At 28.8% G+C, this 18,522-nt stretch overlaps 1 protein-coding gene and 1 pseudogene across 1 annotated transcript; both read left to right on the forward strand.

Annotated features, from left to right (window-relative positions):
* The first annotated feature begins 13,345 nt into the window (after positions 1-13,345).
* LOC149894943 (uncharacterized) lies at positions 13,346-14,853 on the forward strand. Its single transcript, XM_090080253.1, has 2 exons — positions 13,346-13,541; positions 14,096-14,853. Exon 2 carries the CDS (start codon positions 14,176-14,178, stop codon positions 14,851-14,853), a length of 678 nt encoding a protein of 225 aa, XP_089936379.1. The 5' UTR covers positions 13,346-13,541; positions 14,096-14,175.
* A 24-nt stretch (positions 14,854-14,877) lies between these two features.
* Positions 14,878-15,873, forward strand: LOC149894944 (uncharacterized; annotated as a pseudogene).
* The last annotated feature ends 2,649 nt before the right edge of the window (positions 15,874-18,522 follow it).

Raw genomic sequence — 18,522 nt, forward strand, 5'->3', positions numbered from 1 at the left:
TTTAGAAAAAGGCTAGCTGCACAATGTTAAATAACTATTTATTAAGCAAAACTAAAAATGGAACTACTAGAAAATGGACTTAAATGTATTTTTTTCATATCCGATTTTATTAACTAGTCTGTGGATCTCACTTATTGCAAAATCTCACTGATTTGTTCATTGGTCCATCCACGCTTACTAAAAGTCCAGTAACTGTTGACCTGGGTTGGTTTGCAATAATCTTTCTTGAGCAGAATCTTCTGTGGTTGCTAAATCCCCCATAACTTCCTTTTTAAAGATGACCATCAAGGTAAACCTATCATTATGGCGCATAATTTTTTGCCTCTCACAACTAATTTTGGTTTAAGAATTAGAAAGATCTAATTTTGAACCCAAAGACCTTCTTTGTGACAATAATTTGCCATAGATAGATTTAGGAGTTTTTATTTGTAAAATAGCATTATCTTTGATTTTATTTTTGTATATAAGGAAAGTAGCAACCTTGAAAATCATTATCTTTTAAAAATACAAAATCTCACTTATTTGATTATTGGTCCATCCACATTTACTAAAAGTATCTTCCCTAGGATACGACATAAACTCAATTAAAATCAAAATAAACCTTTATTTTAAATATAAAAACTGCATACTTGAATTCTTCAGACCTGCTCAGCTTTAGCAAACAGGTATATTATTGCTCCAGGAACAAGTACTTTATATAAATATTGTGCTAAACAACAAAAAGTATATTGTAAATAACAAATAGTTTTATGTGACATGCACATATTGCAAGTTATTCTGCACAGATAGATATTTTTTTATTCAATTTTTTTATTACATTATTTTTTTTATTACAAATTTATTTGTATAGGTTTGGTTTATATGAATTTTAAAGCTTTACTCTAGTTTCATTGTAAGAACAAGCTAATGCACCATAAAGGTCATGAGCTTGGTCATTGGATAATAGATCAAGCATATCAACATCATATAAATTTCCTTAAAAAAAGTTTTACAAATTGAAATCTATATGGATTCATATAAAAATAATTTAACTTCAATTTAACTTATTTTAACTAAAAAATAACATTAGAAACATCTCTATCAATAACAACTTCAAGTTCAGCTCTGTAATAAATTTTATATCTTCATTCTCAAACCAACTAATAATTTAATTTAAACAACAGTAATCTATCAGTATTTTTACTTTTATCTTGTCCACCAGCTTTGAAAAGATTGTGTCTGTAACTAAAAAACTAAAATATTGAAAATTAATTATATTATATAAACTAGACTAAATTACAAATAGGAACTGTGACTGTGAACAACTTATTGACAAATATTTTAATTGTCAATAAATTGATTAACTGTTTACTACAAGTTTTGCAAAATAAAACTTAACCAGAAGAAACCCAGTCGGCACATCTAGTTTCAATTTCGGAATTAAAACCCTTATAAACACGTATCCGTCACGATCCAGGCGTAAACCAAGAACACGTAGATTTCACGGAAATTTTACTGGTGTTTGACACGTCTTTTATGAAGTTTCAAACACGTGTTTATTGAGGTTTTAAATACGTGTCTTATAAGGTTTCAAGCGCGTATTAAATGAAGTTTCGGTTTGGAACTTAAATCTTGATCAAACACGTGTACGAGACGGGTTAAGCGTAACCAAAAATACGTAAATTTTACGTGATTTTTACTAATTCTGTCACGTGTTTATACTAAAGTTTTAATCAAGGAAACTTTTAAAATCATTTTAATTTATTAGAATAACTTGTTCGTTTAAGATAATCATTTTCAACGTACAACTCATATTATAATAAAGAAAATAAATAATCATAATAAAGGAACATTAATGTTCCTTTCATTATTTACTACATTTTATTTATAACAATTCTATTTTTCTTTATTTTCTCCAAGCCAAAAAATTAACGTAGCTATATTTCTTCAAAAATTTTACTTCAAAAAACATACATATATATATATATATATAAAGATATATGCATATATCTAAATTTAAAAAACGGCAAATTAAAGAAAATGCATAAATTGATCAGTCTCTTGGAAGAAAGTGCTCTTTTCATTCCTTGCTTTAACCTTTCACTCAAATAAGTCTTTAACTGTTTTTCAGGACTCTTCCATGTCACTAATGACAATAAAACTGTCGACAAAATCAAAGATAAATCGTGTGTTGATGACAAATGGTCAGTATATTGCTTGTTTGGCACATGGTTACCATACATAAGGTTAATTTTTTATTGTATTTCTTCCGTCATCAGAGTCTAAAATTGCATAACAATGCGCTTTTGCATCCTTACACACAGTTCCATTTGCATCAAATTTTCACTGAAACTTTTCTTTTATTGTCCTAAAGGCGTTTTCAAATTTTACTAACTCATTTATTAAGGTAACCTGTTCAAATGTCACTTCAAGTGCAAATCTTTAATGATGTAAATTCCATTTAACTGAAAAAGAGGACTATCAAATAGTTTGTGATTTGGATAACATCCTTTACGAAACTATATCAGTTCTCAATTTTCTACCAGTTTTTAAATAAACTATTCTATGATTTTCTGGTGTTGCCTCTATTGAGCATCTTTCACAAACAAACTTTGCGGTGTGTCCCACTACACATTTAATAAATGCTTGTGCAGGTGCATCACAAAGAAATGAGAGAACACAAAATGGCAATTCAATCCCATTAATAGAAACTCCATGCTGCCAAATTCCATCAGCCAAAATTGAAAATTTATGATTTATGTACAGGTAAGTTGTCAATATTTATGCCCACTTCAACAGACCTAATTTCTTTAGTGCTTCTTTGAAAAATTGATAAAATACCCTTTCGTAATCCAAGGTAAACATACTGTCAATTACATTTATCAACGTCTACATTACAAGGCATACGCAGTGAAGTGTGAGAATCTTTTAGAATGTCTTCTTGATAAAAACAACCACTAATTTGTTTCAAGTTTAACAACTCATCAAAATACTCTCTTTGGAGTTTGTATTTTACTACCCATTTGGTAAGAACTGATAAAAGTTCATGCACAGTTTGCTTAATTAAACATGTATCTTCATTTTCTGAGCTTGAACTTTCAAAAGGATCAGTTTCTTCTAAGGAATCTAAATGAGAATGACTACTTGAAAGCTATCGTTAGGGAATCATTGTGAGAACACTTTGAAATATTACTCTCACTATCTTCTGATATTTCTTCTAAGAAATCAGTTTGAGAATGAGAGCTTGATGAAGATAAATTGAAAGCACAAGCCAAAGATATATTTCCAGCTAAAGCTGCTTGACATTTCTTCATATAATCTTTTATATATGATGCTGAATTTTCTGTCTTCATTTTTGTTAAACTGCTAATTTTACAGCAATAACTACTAAAACTTGTAAAATGTTTAAATATAGGAAACAAACCTAATTATTAGAAAAAATATAAATATAGGTATATATCCATAATATTGCCATATTACCAATATACACATTATCATTTTATTGATAATATGATAACATCCAACTATTGTTATAACATCCAACATTTTTTTTGCTTATATCCAACAAATTAATGTACATTATGGCAACAACAACAAAAAATATTTACCAGAAATATAGATATATCTAATATATTGCATAGGCTTGGTCTAAACTCTACATAAGGCAACAAATGTAGAAATATATTTAATAAAATTAACATGTAGAAATATATTTAATAAAATTTTTTTGACAAATATTTCCCCAAATGTACTCTAAGTATACTGTTGAATCTTCAAAAAAATATAAAATGAAGCAGCTGTTGCAGGGAACACAATTTTAAATCTTCTTTACTCATCAAAAACTGCTCTACAAAAGTTTTCAAATAATTTCATAAAAAAAAACCGCTAAATCTATATTTTTGGGATTTTAAGGAAACTACGTCAGTATCCACTTTCCGTAATTGCTTCTGCGCGTAAATCAACTTTTAAATATTCGCGTGTTTTTATCACTGGTTTCACAACCATTACAAAAACCTATTACAAAATCATACTACGATTCTGCAACGGTGAAACCATCCGTAAAAACAGAATATTTAATAAAATACATCACAATTATAATTGGTGTTTCGGTAAAAAGAGCAAGTTTATTTCTCGGATTGAAAACCGATTCTTGAAACGTGTTTTTCTCTATGTTTTAGCGGGTTTTAAACACGTAACAGAAACCACGCGTAACATATCGCCGAGTTGTGCCGACTGGGAATTGACTAAGTTTTGCAAAATAAAAATTAACCAGAAGAAATTGACTTAAGTAATTGAGATAATGCAATCCCTTTCAATTTATCTGAAGTAAACTTTTGGATTGCTTTACTAATCCACAAACTTTAAATAACCCTAAACAAATATACATAGTTAAGTTGATTAAATAACTAAAATACCTCTGCCAACAATACCTTCTTTTTAAAAAATATTACTTGAAATATCTTTAAAAAAGGTTATATATATATATATATATATATATATATATATATATATATATATATATATATATATATATATATATATATATATATATATATACAATTCTAATGTTATTTTTTAGTTAAAATAAGTTAAATTGAAGTTAAATTATTCTTATATGAATCCATATAGATTTCAATTTGTAAAACTTTTTTTAAGGAAATTTATATGATGTTGATATGCTTGATCTATTATCCAATGACCAAGCTCATGACCTTTATGGTGCATTAGCTTGTTCTTACAATGAAACTAGAGTAAAGCTTTATATATAAGCTTTTTTGTATATATATATATATATATATATATATATATATATATATATATATATATATATATATATATATATATATATATATATATATAATGTTAGTTTACATTTTAATTTTTAGGCATGGACAAAAACCACCTTCAAAACACTATTGCCAACATGACCACAAAACTACATACAAATGTTCTGAAATAAAAAATACTGACCGCTACCTTTTTAATGCTCATTTTTATAATGCTATCAAAAAATGTGATCAAGACAAATATATACTAAAGTTTTTGTCTGTTCAGAAAAAACAACGATCTAGAAAAAAAGAGCAATTTTATCCTCAAAAGACGAGAAATAGGTCTAATTGTGAGATTAGTTATTTTATGGAAAAAGAAAGCAGACAAATAGTGCATGTTTGTTAAGACACTTTTCTAAAATGCTTACATGTTGGTAAAACTCGTGTTCAAAATATTGCAAAACATTTCTTTAAACATGGTAATCATAGAAAAGAAAACAGAGGTGGTGATAAAAAGAGCCACAAATTTAAGGATAAGCGAAAGGCTGTGATAGAATTTATAAAGACTCTTCCTGGAAGGGAGAGTCATTATAGCAGAAAGAAATCTATAAAACTTTATCTACCATCAGAGCTTAAAAGTATTAAAGCAGTATAGAAATTGTATGCAGTAAGGAACCCAATCTACCAGTGACATGAATTTTTCCAAAATATTTTTATAAGCAACTTTAACTTAGGGCTTGGTTCTCCTAAATCAGATGCATGTTCATTTTGTGAAAGAATTCGAAACCAAATAAAGATTAAAAATAATTTAGAAAAGAAAAACAGTTTAATTACTGATTTAGTTGTTCATAAGCGTAGAGCAAATGCATTCTATGACCTTTTAAAGGAGCAGAGAGATGGTTTAAAAATTATTTGCTTTGACCATCAACAAAACCAAGTCATTCCTAAAGTTCTAGATTAGCAAGCTTATTACAGTAGACAACTATACATATACAACTTTTGTGTTGTAGAAAACAAAAATAACAGATCATTAAATCCAGATGTCACTATCTATACTTGGAATGAGAATGATTTCAAAAAGAATAGTTCTTCCTGTTCCAATGCAGTATTTGACAAGCTCTGCAATACAAACATGGATGGCATAGACACTGTTCGCTTAGTTTCTGATGCATGTGGTGGTCAAAATAAAAATATTGCTTTAATTTATATGGCAGGGTTCTGGCTGTTAAGACATGCACCAACGTTAGTAAAAACTATTGAACTTTTGTTTCCTGTTTGAGGACATACATTTTTGCCTTGTGACTGTGTATTTGGAACTTTAGAAAAAAAGCTTAAAAAGATTGAGTGAATATATTCCCCAGAAGAGTACTATAGTGTTTACAGTACACAGGGAAAAGTGAAAATTGTAGAAAGAGACTGGAGTGTGTTAGATTTTAAATCAGTATCACTAAGAGTTTTTAAAAAACCACTGCCAATCAAAGTTCAGGAAAATAAATGCTTTTTTATCACAAGAGGATCACTTAATATTAAAGTCCAAGGAGAACCAAATTTTAAATTTTTTCTGAACAGTCCTCAGATTATAAGAAAGAGAGGGCATGACTGTTTTTCTTGTCCATCTCAGATTCAGAAAGGAGTCCCAGTTGCTAATGCTAAACAGAAAGATATCAAAAGTTTAATTCTTGTGCATGCAGGAGTGAACTGGGCGCAGGATAATCGTTTTAATTTTTTAAAAAGTGTTGTTATTGATTCTTTAACAAAAGAACGCCTAGAAGATGAGAAAAATACTATATGCAGTTGTCTTGATGAAGATGCTGCAAGCAGACATATTTAACTTTTTGTTGTATTTCAAATTTTGTTTTGTTGTTGATCAGTTTCTAAATAAAAACAATATTTTGTTTTTCCCTTTGTTTTATACATCCTTTTCCGTTACCTTATTTATAGTATAATAATTAAAAACCTATAATTCGCACAAGTTAAATAAATCAAAATATTTCAATGCTTTTTAATAAAATAACAAGCCATGAGAATTTAACGAAACATTTTCAAAATAATCTAAGTCCAACTGACATCAAAATAAGCTTAGTCCATATTTCAAAAAGGTTTATTTCGAGATCCTGTAAAGTGCTTGTGATTTTATAGTGTCTATTTAATGATACAAATTTAACGAACACAATTGTTTTTGGAGCGCTAATTAGGCGTGGGGCAGTTTTCCTTCGATTTCTCAAAATCAATTTACTTGGACTTAGAGCGTTTTGCAGATGGGCTCCTCAAATACTATATGCAGAGCATATTGTAGCTATATAATGTGTAACCATTAGTAGTTATGACTATTATATGAAAATATTTTTATCTTTTTGTATAATGTGCATAAAAACATTAACATTTTTTTTTATAAAAAATAAGATGTATGCTAACCAGTGTTATTTTCGTTAACGAAAACAACAACAAAAAAATAAAATAAAACATTTTCCTTCAGCGAAAACGAAATAAAAACGAAGGCATTTTTAAAAAATGGAAACGAAATAAGGACTTATATGTAATTTAAAAAAGAAAATAAAAACGAAAAAATGTTTTTTTTTATTAGGAACGATAATTAAAGATCATCTTCACACTGTTTGGGATACTGTATGTAGTAGATACAAACTTTCTTTGAGGTAATTTTTGCTAAACTTAAACAAAACATTTTAAAGACATAAGTAGGACCAGTAGATTATCACGATAAAAAAAAAGTGAGATAAAATACTGGAATTAGTTTTATAGCTAGAACCATTTTCATAGCACACAGATGTATGTATGTATGTATGTATGTATGTATGTATGTATGTATGTATGTATGTATGTATGTATGTATGTATGTATGTATGTATGTATGTATGTATGTATGTATGTATGTATGTATGTATGTATGTATGTATGTATGTATGTATGTATGTATGTATGTATGTATGTATGTATGTATGTTTTTATAGTGTGCAACAAGGTTATGCAAAAAGTAGCTACAATAAGACATCTACCAGAAAAAATCATCGCAGGCATTATAAAGGATATTTATTTAACTATTGTATTTCAATATTGAATGTTATATATATTTTGAAAGTGCATATATTAATATTATTAAATTTCACTTAAGAAAGTTTGTGAAGTTTTGTACGTGAGAACGCACGTACTTTGCTTTTACACTCGACATCAGCTTTTGCAAAGTCTTCGGTTAGACTTTCTTGGTAGCTCTAATCCATTTATTTTTGAAGTCTAATGTTTTGGCTTCTTTTACATTGAACCTTAATTTTCTTTTGACAAGAGCCCAATATCTTTCGATAGGAATTTTTTAGCGAATTTTTGCATTCCAATTCATTTATAATTGGAATTCAGTTTCTTGCGATTAATTGTAGAATAATATTGGTGTCCTGGAAGAGATCGGAAATATGCAGCACAATAAGTTTCATCGTCAATAATCAAACAAGATTTTTTAGCACATAATTCTTTATAGAGCAGCTTTGAACATCGAATTGCGACATTTTCTTGCTTTTCTTCACGACGAGGAACTTTTTTCTTTTTATAAGATTTATAGCCACAATTTCTCTTTACTCTTTGTATAGTGGAGAAATTTATTCGCTAAAGTTAGAACAGAAATCTCCAGTTTTCTGTCTAAGGTATCTTTCACTTTTTTTACCAAGATCTCGTCTAAGAATTTTTTTCTTCCACTTCTTGATTTTCTTTTGGTTGTACCAGTTGGTTGGTTGTACCTTAAATCGTTTCACAACGCTCTGCACTGTTTCTCAAATCAATCTGCAGCTCTTTAGAAATTGTTTTGTTTGATACACCAGGATTTTCAACGAGAAAATGCAAAATTTTTCACTGTTTTAAAATGATGCACGGTTTCCTTAAACACCACATCAGATTTTTTCTGGTACATGTCTTAGGATCTTAGATTTGGAAATCAACAGATGATTTTAATTGAAGGAGAGTCCAATTCGGTTATGCATGATGAATATATGTAAAAACTTAAAAGTTGATTTTTCAAACCTTAGAATACAAACCTTATACATTAATACTGAGCAAATAATAAAAGTTTGGGTCGAGTGATATGACAAAAAAAAAGCGGTCTCTCAGGTTCACAGAGTGATTTGTCTGGAAGCAAATGAAATAGTTTTAATTTTATTTGATTTTTTTCTTGTTTTTGTGTTGATTTTTACTTTTTGCAAAAAATATTTGAAAGGAGGAAAAAAAGGTTCAAATTTGCCAACTTATTTGTAGCAACAACTATTTGTAAAAATAGCAAAATTTAATAAATACTTAAATTTACTTAATAAATTTTTCAATTGTATTTAATTCTTTCGGGTGCATTCAAAAAAATTTTAACGAAACCTACTTGTATTTAAATACTTGTTCATAATTTCTATCATTTGAGAAAAGAGAAGCGCTAATTCACGGTCGTTTGGTAGGGCTGTTGTTGTACGCATGCGCAAATTTTACGGAAAAAAAATCAACGCTTTCAAAATGGTTACGGCCCTTAGCAACGAAAATAATTTTTTTCTGGAAACCAAGTAATTGCATATTCTCCAATATACATAAATTTTTTTGTTGCTTTTTTAATTCAAATTAGTTTAACGATAACCCGGATGTGTACTAAAACACTTAAAACAAGAGGAGGAACATCTAAACGTTCGTTAACATTTGTTGTTGAGAAAGATAAACTACACGCGATTTGTTTACATTTTTTCAACCCTACGTTCAAGGTTTTTAATCATGGAAACCTAACCATATTTCTTGAAAAAGTTTAAGGAGACCTTCTTCTATTTATTTCTTATGGCTGTTCTTAGAATTCAATTTTTTTAAAATTTTAAAAAAAGCTTTTGTAAAAAAAAAAAGTTTCTATATTGCTATACATTTAAAATGGTTTTTGTGAAGTTTTTTACTATGGTTAAATACTATGGCATCCTCACTTTATAGAAAAAAAAAAAAGCTTTTTATTATTGGATTAGTGATTTTTAATTTGCAAAAACAAATTAAATTAAGTCATGTGTAAAGTTTTAAACCAAATTGTTTTAACAGGAGAGGTGACAGGGGGGACTTGGAGCCTTGGTCCTTCTACCTTTGACAACTAGATATATATTTTTCTTGATTCTGCTATATAAAAATATCAAAATTCATAATTAAACCTCGAAAATTTGACGAAAAGCATTTTTTTACTTGAGTTTTTAAATTTTTCTGTCTTAAATTTTTCTGTCGTTATTTCCATACCATCATTGGAAAAAGGGTTTCTCAAACGAGAAAATTTTTATAATTCAAATAAAACCTTTTCTGAAAGAACTTTATACAACTCAACGCCGTTAATGCATGTTCTTGAAAATACACGAATTTTGCGTTTTTATAAAAAGGTTAAGTTTCACTGTATTTTTTTAGCCAAAATAATTTTTTTTTTTTTATTTTTTTTTTCTCTCTTAGCGCTTTAGTTTGTCTAAAATCAAACAACGAAAAGTATTATTATATAAGTCGAATTTTTTTTTACTAAACATCAAGAATCTTGTTTATTTAGCACTATAATTTTTTCTTGTTTTAAGTAAAATCGATGAATAAAAGCTTTTCTTGGTAATGAAAAAAAAGATAGTAATTTATCCAATGTATTAAAAATTCAAGCATGATTCAAATAAACAAAATAGTTCTGAAAAAAAATTCAAATTATTTATCACTAGTTAATAAAAAATCATATCTAAATTGAATCTAAAATTTCGTTTTAGTAATTTTTAACTAATTTAAAAAGCATAATAACAAGAAACTTGTACTTTACAAAAAAAAAACAAAAAAAACTCTTCGTTAATCATTCCATTTTGGCAAACACAGTCAATTCTTGTGAAAATACTCGCCCCAAGCCTATGCACTATGGGATAAAATAATAAAAATTTATCACAAAAATCAAAAATCACAATTTTTTAATTTTCAATTTAGATATGATTTTTTATTAACTAGTGATAAATAATTTGATTACAAGGCACTTTACTGCATTACCTTATTGACCATGGTCTTCCAACATGTGTAACTTCGGAGGCACTAAAGCCTTTGGCCAAGTTGTGCGATAAAAATGCATCAGCTCAAAAATATTTTTTTCTAAAGAAAATATGATAGCAACATGAATCATGTTGTAGGGGAGACTTGTATTGAATGGACCACAAAATAAGACTTTTTTATAAATTCGATTAATATTTATTTTGTGAATAACTATGGTGGGTTTTTTAGTTCAGAAGACAAGATTCATATCTTAACTAACTATCCTTGAAAGGTGTATACCATTGAGCAATTGAAACATTGTTAAAAAATGCGATAAACATGACCTGTACTAAATTGTTTGATGGTCCATTCAGTACAGTTGATTGTACTGAATGGACCAGCAGTAAACTCGTAATAAATAAAATGTTGAATTATGCACAGCAATGAGGGTATATTGATGTTCCAATATTGAATGATAATATTGTTATCCTAGTGAAAATTAACCTATAATGAATCATGATAAACCATGAGCTTTATAGTTTTTTATGCCCAAGATTTTTTTTTTTTTTTAGTATATTTTATTAGTCACACTTTCACAACTTGTTTATATTAAAAAGACACGATTATTTTGTTTTAGTAAGTAACAAACTGAAACGCAATAAATGCTCTAATCGGAAAATGGTCCAGTCCATGCAGTACAATCAATGGTGGTTCATTCAGTACACATATCAATATCCACATGTTACCCAAACAATTACAACAATCTGTACCCTAGATAACTTTCCTTCTACTTTTATCTGAAGTCCAAAATATATATCTATAATATTATTAATATTAAGAGTTCACTTCTTCTTGAAAAAACTTTGTAAATTGAAAACTCAGAAAAGTTAAAAAATTACATTTGCCTTGAAAAAACAGAAAACTTCCATAACTACTGCTTTTCTTCGAATAAATTTAACTCAGACATACTGAAGAGACATTGTGTAAAGGTGAATTATTTGTGACGACAAAAATACATCTAAATGGTCTCTAAGTTCTTTTTTTTGAAAAGGTCCATTCAGTACAAGGTCCATTCAGTACAAGTCTCCCCTACTCTTAATCCCAGCTTTTTAAGTTAAATAATCATAAACCATCAAAATTATCTTGCTAGGCATTGTTGTAGTATACTCTTCAACCTCAATAACAATTAACACAATAAATTTCCAAAGCGCTTTGAGAAACTTATTATAAACAGAAAAAAAAAAGAAAAAAATCAAATAAAACTTATTAAGTTCCTTTAACATTTCTGTTGTCATTGTATTTTTTGAGTAGATTATGCTATAGCATGCAGAACATTTATGAAAGTGTAGTTTATGTTTTGTAATTATTTCGACCGAATTCTTGTGCAGACTTATCCCAGAGAATCCTTCATCATAAATAAGAATTACATAACTTTAGCATATAGTTTTTCTAAAAAAGAAAAATGTCTCTTTAAAAAAATATATTGCACGATTTTATATTACTTTTTATTATTGTTATTAATAATGTTTCAGATTTGGAATAAATTAATTTATAAAAGAAATGGAACCTGAAGCATTTTATGCACATGATTTCCAATAAAACTTTTTCCATAGTATACTTGTTACTGAACTTTCAGTTTTTGCTTCAATCTGTTGTGTGCATGGTCCCTCACTTTTCTTCAGCGTAGATTCAAGTTCCAGAGTGTTATAATTGCTTTTAAATTAAGATTAGTTAAACAGTAGTTTCCACGAGGAAACATTGGTCAGGAATGATCCAGATATAACATACAAAATGCTTAAGGTGGTACTTGCCTATAAAATATCACAATTTTCCAATTTTTTTACTTTATAAATTTGAATAATATAATTATTGTAGATTTCAAAAATGTATATTGTTTATATGTTTCTTAGTAAAAAAAATGAGCAAAAAAATTGTCAGTCATAAGAAAATGTTTTTGTAATGATAACTCACATGTGTCTTGAATGTTTCAGAGAGATTTTTATTTTGTTTTCTTGTTTTCTGAGTTTTTCAACTTTGAACAAGGATATCTTTTTAACTACTTGGAGATTATACATAAAATATTTGCACACTGGTTATCAGGTTACTATCGAGTAGGGTTAGGAGTATTGTAATTGTAATTGTAAAAATTAAATACAATTACACATTACAATACAATAATATTGTATTGTAAAATTACAGAAACAATAAAAAAATTTTATTTTGGTATTGTATTGCTGTGATGAAAAACAATTACAATAAGTATTGTATTGTTTTTTTTCTAACAATACAATAAAATTCGAGAACTATTGTATTGTATTGTTTTAATGAAATAAAATTACAATAATTATTGTATTGTTTTGATGAAAACAATTACAACAACTATTGTATTGTTTTGATGAAAACAATTACAATAACTATTGTAGTGTATTACTTTACATTATAGCAGAAAAGCTGACGTATTTTAACGTATTTATATTCTAGAGACTGGCCAACCGTCCTATGTGATCATTTTATTCGTTAATATCGATTACTTCGATTAATGATAAAAAAAAAAAACCTAACGATTAAAAAGTTAATTAGAGCGAGATTTCTATAAACTATCGCGCGACAAGAGAGCGTCTAAATGATTAAAACGATTAATATTCATGAAATTTGATTTTTAATCGATTTGATTTTTCTAATTAAGGTAGCTGCAATAACTCGATTAAATTATTGTTCAGTTTACTTTTGGCTGTTGAAGTGGTTGTGCTGTAAAAAGTGAGAAGAAAGTGCCGTCTTTGATTTGGCAATATTTCACAAAATGTGAAGGTAAGATTTTTGTTAGAGCATAATAAAAAAAAAATAAAGTGTATTTAATAATTTTTAATGATTTTTATCCTCATTCCACAAAATGTAAATGTAATACTTTTCTTTAAAGAAAATTAAATAATATTTAATGGTTTTAGTCTTTTTCCACAAAATGTAAATTAAGATTTTTCTTAAACAAAATAAATAATTCCATACTATTTTATATCTAAAGTTGTTAATGAAAAAGCTTTTAAAGGCACTTTTTAATGTAACAAAATAATGCGTATTGACTCTCCTTTGTAAGTACAATATCTTTAAACATTACAACAAAATTAGTGACAAAAAGTTAAAAAACTAATTATTTACTACCTATATAGTGCATAAAGTGATTCATATTTAGTTAAAGATTGTTGGACAACAGAAGGTAATTGCATAGAATGAATGATAACGGCCTCATACCATGTGTAGACCCCAGCCCTCAGCCCGTCCTCTGGATCTAACATCAACAACTCAAGTAATTACTAGGTCTGCATATGCTTTGCCACAGACAAATATCGTAGTTTTTGTGCTTTTAGGTGATAGAACACGATGTGATACATGCCATGAGAAAGGTCTATCTGTGTATTTCTCTTACAAAAGTGGATCAACATCTACCATGCTATTCCATCTTAGAACCAAACACCCAGAACAAAATGATGAATTGGAAGACTTAAAGAAGAAAAGTGTGGAGGATAAAATACGATACTTGTCACAAAAAACAGAAAGTTGTTTGGACTCAAAAAAGTCATCTGTAAAGTATGGATACAAAAGTCCTCGCCAACAAGAAATTGATATGTCTATCACAAGATTTCTTGTACGCTTGAACCTACCACTACATATTGTGGATACTGAGGCATGGAAAGATTTTCTTTTTGACATCCATCCTGAGGCAAACACAAAGTGCAGCAGTACTTTAGCAAAGTATAAGGTACCTCTACTTCATAATTGCCTTCGTGATGCCATGAAGAAAAAACTTGAGAATGATTTAAATGGCCAGGCAGTTACACTAACAACAGATCACTGGATATCCAAGCCTGGAGACTCATTTCAATGCTTCACAATACATTACATTTGTCCGATGTGGAGGTTGTATTCATACTCACTTAAAGTTGCCAAGTTCAAAGGCAAGCATATTGGTGTAAATATTGACAAAGAAATTGATAAACTGATTTCCCTGGACTTCCCTGTTCTCAAAACTTCAGATCAGATTTTTTGTGTTTTGGATGATGCAGCAAACATGAGGTCAGGTTTGAGCAATGCAAAATTTGTCAAGAGCTTAGACAGAACAAAATGATGAATAGACAGTGGAAGCCTTCAATGCATTGATCACAAGCTTAAAAGTATTCTTCAAATAGCTGTTGAAGCAGACTCAACACTTAAAGCAGCTATCCAAAAACTAAACAAATTCACCACTAGATTATTACATTCTGCACCATGTCGAGCCCTTCTCTCTGAGGTGTGCTAAGACACACAACTCACCTACAAAGTTATACCCAAGCCATGCAAAACGAGGTGGAATTCACACTGCATCATGATTCAAACAATGGTGCAGATGAAGGAGGCAATTTTAAATCTAAATGTGTATGACATTTCAAATCATTTTGAAAAAGTTCTCTTGACTCATGGGGATATCACACCACGAGAGGAAATTCTCCCCATTTTGCAAACAATCAAGACAACAAGTGAGTGGATGTCTTGTGACAAGGAAGTGAGAAATGATTTTGCTCTTGTGCGAATCAAATCTTTGCTTTTGACTCTCAGAAAAGAGATTCAAAAAGATGCTGGCTCTCATTCATACAAAGCTTTTTTAAACAAAGCACTAGATCTTTTGACAGAAAAATTCCCGTTGAAAGGTGCAAAGATTAGTGCACTTGCTCTTGGACACTTGTTTAATCCAGTTGTACGAGGTTCACTTCTTCCAGATGATCTAAAAGAAAGCATGATTAACTTGTTGATAGAGGAACATGAATCCACACTTCAGTTCAGAGAAAACAAACTTGTCCGTGTTGAACCAGAATTGCTGTTTGAACCAAGTATGATCCTTGTGAAGAGAACATGGCAGAACTGCTTAACACTTTGTTAACTGATCAAGGGTCACTGTCTCTAAGTTCAATGGAAATTGAGCCTCTTAGATCAGAGTTCAATGACTATGCACTGTTGCCACGTGTTGGAACAAACACAGACATCCTGGAGTGGTGGAGGAATAATGAAAAGGTGATTCCAATGCTTGCCGAAATTGCAAGAGGGGTATTGGCCATTCCACCAATTTTATCTTCATCAGAGAGAGCTTTTTCTAATGCAGGGAAACTGCTGACAAAACATAGGCATAATCTAAATCCAAAGACAACTGAGAAAATGATTTACGTCAACAAAAATTATGATCATTTAAAAGACTTGGTAAAAGGGAAGTGGTATTTGAACAAGGAGGCTGTCCCTGCTGAGAGTTTGGATGATATTTCAGACTCTGAATCTTCTTCTGCCACAATTTCTGACTCAACCAATCCTGGAAGAAGCTCAGATTTAAATGAACTTGAAGATAATGCTTTGGCAGAGCAGCCAACACGACAGCCTTCAAAAAAGAGGAAAAATTCCTAAATCATCTGAAGCCTTGCCTCTTAAACAAACCAACAAAAATAGCTAAACTAACTGAGAGACTTTTTGTTTGCCATCTTTTAATGTGTTCGTGATTTTTGTACAATAAATGTTAAAACAAAATGAGTTTCATTGTGTTTTTCATTTTGTGTTTTTCTCTTAAAATAAAAAAAAAAATATTTTATCGAGTTTTTTATGAAAAAGGAGTATTAGAAATTTAAAAAATCTAACTAGATTTAAAATGAATAAAATGACTAATTGTTAGACAATTTGATTAAAATGATTAATAGTTTACTCGAAACTGATTAAAACGATCACACAACTTTAATCGAATTAATCATAAATTTTTTAATTTGGTTGGTCATTAATCGATAATCGAAAATCGCGGTTGTCCGCTCTCTAGAAAAAACCTTCCGATTTTTTGACAGTAGTTGAAGAGTTGTGGGAGCGAGTGCGCTCTCCTCCGTTATTATTTTATTTTTCAATTTCATAAAAAGTCTTTTTATTTAATGTTTATTAATTTTACGCGGTTTTATTTCGGATTTAGTTAGCCACATATACTAATTTTTAAACTATCAGATTAATTCAGAAATCACGTTCGTGTGACCAACTGAATCCGAACTAGGATTGGATATTATCCAAATACAAATCATTTTGTTTCTGAACTTTAAAAAAAAGCTATAGCAAAAAGCAAAGTTATAAATATTTTAGGAACTATTACTTTTCGTTCACGTTCCTTCAAAAAAAGAATTCTTTCTCTTTCCTCGTTCCGTTATTTTAAAAGGAACCAGTTCCAAACTTCGTTTCTCAAAAAAAGAACTAGTTTCAGGAACTCGTTCCTTTTGGAACGAGTTCTTCCAAACAAAAAGATTTTGCTGTTTTCTATATATATATAAATATATATATATATATATATATATATATATATATATATATATATATATATATATATATATATATATATATATATATATATATATATATATATATAGATGTATATATATATAGATGTAAAAACTGCAAAATACCTTTATTACAGGTTTTACAGTTTTTTATTATTTATTCAACTAGTTCATATCAATTTAAATTGAAATATACTAGCTAAATAAATAATCGTTTTTATTATGGATATTAAACATCTTGAAACGTTGAAATGCGAATTATATGTTATAAAATTTTATTAAAAGAGATAAAATAATTACAAACGTATCTAGAGCTGCAACTTTACGTGAAATAATGACAAAATGCAAGTTTTCTAAATGTTTATTGCCGAATGTTTATGTTTTTTGCCTGCCAGTTTAGTGCGCATGTTCACATGATTGAATATTTTGTAAATTGATTAGCAGATAAAATAGGTACGTGCGTATCTGGGTTTTTACGGCACCGATTTTAAAGACAAAAACTGTGACCTTTTTTTTCACAGCGTGCTCGAAGTCGGTGTGGTAATGATGTATTTATTTGTCTTTTTTTTTAGGATTTTGTATCAGCTTAGACTTTATTAAAAAAGTAGAATATTTTATGTTGAATAAATTATGGTTTTTTTTTTGCGTGTAATAAATTTTTCAGTTTTTTTTATTGCTATTTAAAATTGTGTTCCTGTTCTGGCACTGCATTGATATTGAAGGCATGTTGGTACATATTTGAAATTTTCCAGTCAACTGTATAGATCTATTTTCTATGTGCCTGCCAAATTTCATTAAAAAATATTCATGACCACATACCGTGTTTTTCGACCCAGTGGAGGTACCATTTCCACCTCTTTTAGCGTTACTGTGACTGTTACACTTTATAAAACTGTTTCTGCTAATTATTTCTTCTGTTACTGTTACTTTTTGTTATAAATTCTGTTGTTTTTTTTAGTTACCAGTGATTTTCATTCGGTTTTAAAATTTCGTTTCTGTTCCGGAGGTGCATTAATATTGAAGGCATGTTGGTACATATTTAAAGTTTTACAGGCAACTGTATAGATCTATTTTCTATGTCCCTGCCAAATTTCATCAAAAAATATTCATGACCACATACCCTATTGTTCCACGCAGTGGAGGTATGTATTTCCACTTCCGTTACATAGTGTTAGGGGGAGGGGCGGTTTTTGACAGTAGAGAATTCAGTATATTTGTTTTTTTTATTCATTATAATGATATATTTTATTAGAACTGTTATTTATATATTTATCTTTCATTGAAATTCATTAGTAACGATAAAAATAAGGCGAAAACGCTGAGGCTTTTAATGTATTTAAAGATCACCTCCATAAATATATATATATATATATATATATATATATATATATATATATATATATATATATATATATATATATATACATATATATATATATATATAATATATATATATATATATATATATA

This window comes from Hydra viridissima, unplaced genomic scaffold (genome assembly GCF_058129835.1).
Source record: "Hydra viridissima isolate aposymbiotic clone 2 unplaced genomic scaffold, HvirCarnegie_v1 scaffold_1, whole genome shotgun sequence".
Taxonomy (NCBI): Eukaryota; Metazoa; Cnidaria; class Hydrozoa; order Anthoathecata; family Hydridae; genus Hydra; species Hydra viridissima.

What these genes read in the sequence shown, in the direction of transcription:
- LOC149894943 (XM_090080253.1), top strand. Translation starts at nt 14,176, where the DNA reads ATGCTATTCCATCTTAGAACCAAACACCCAGAACAAAATGATGAATTG.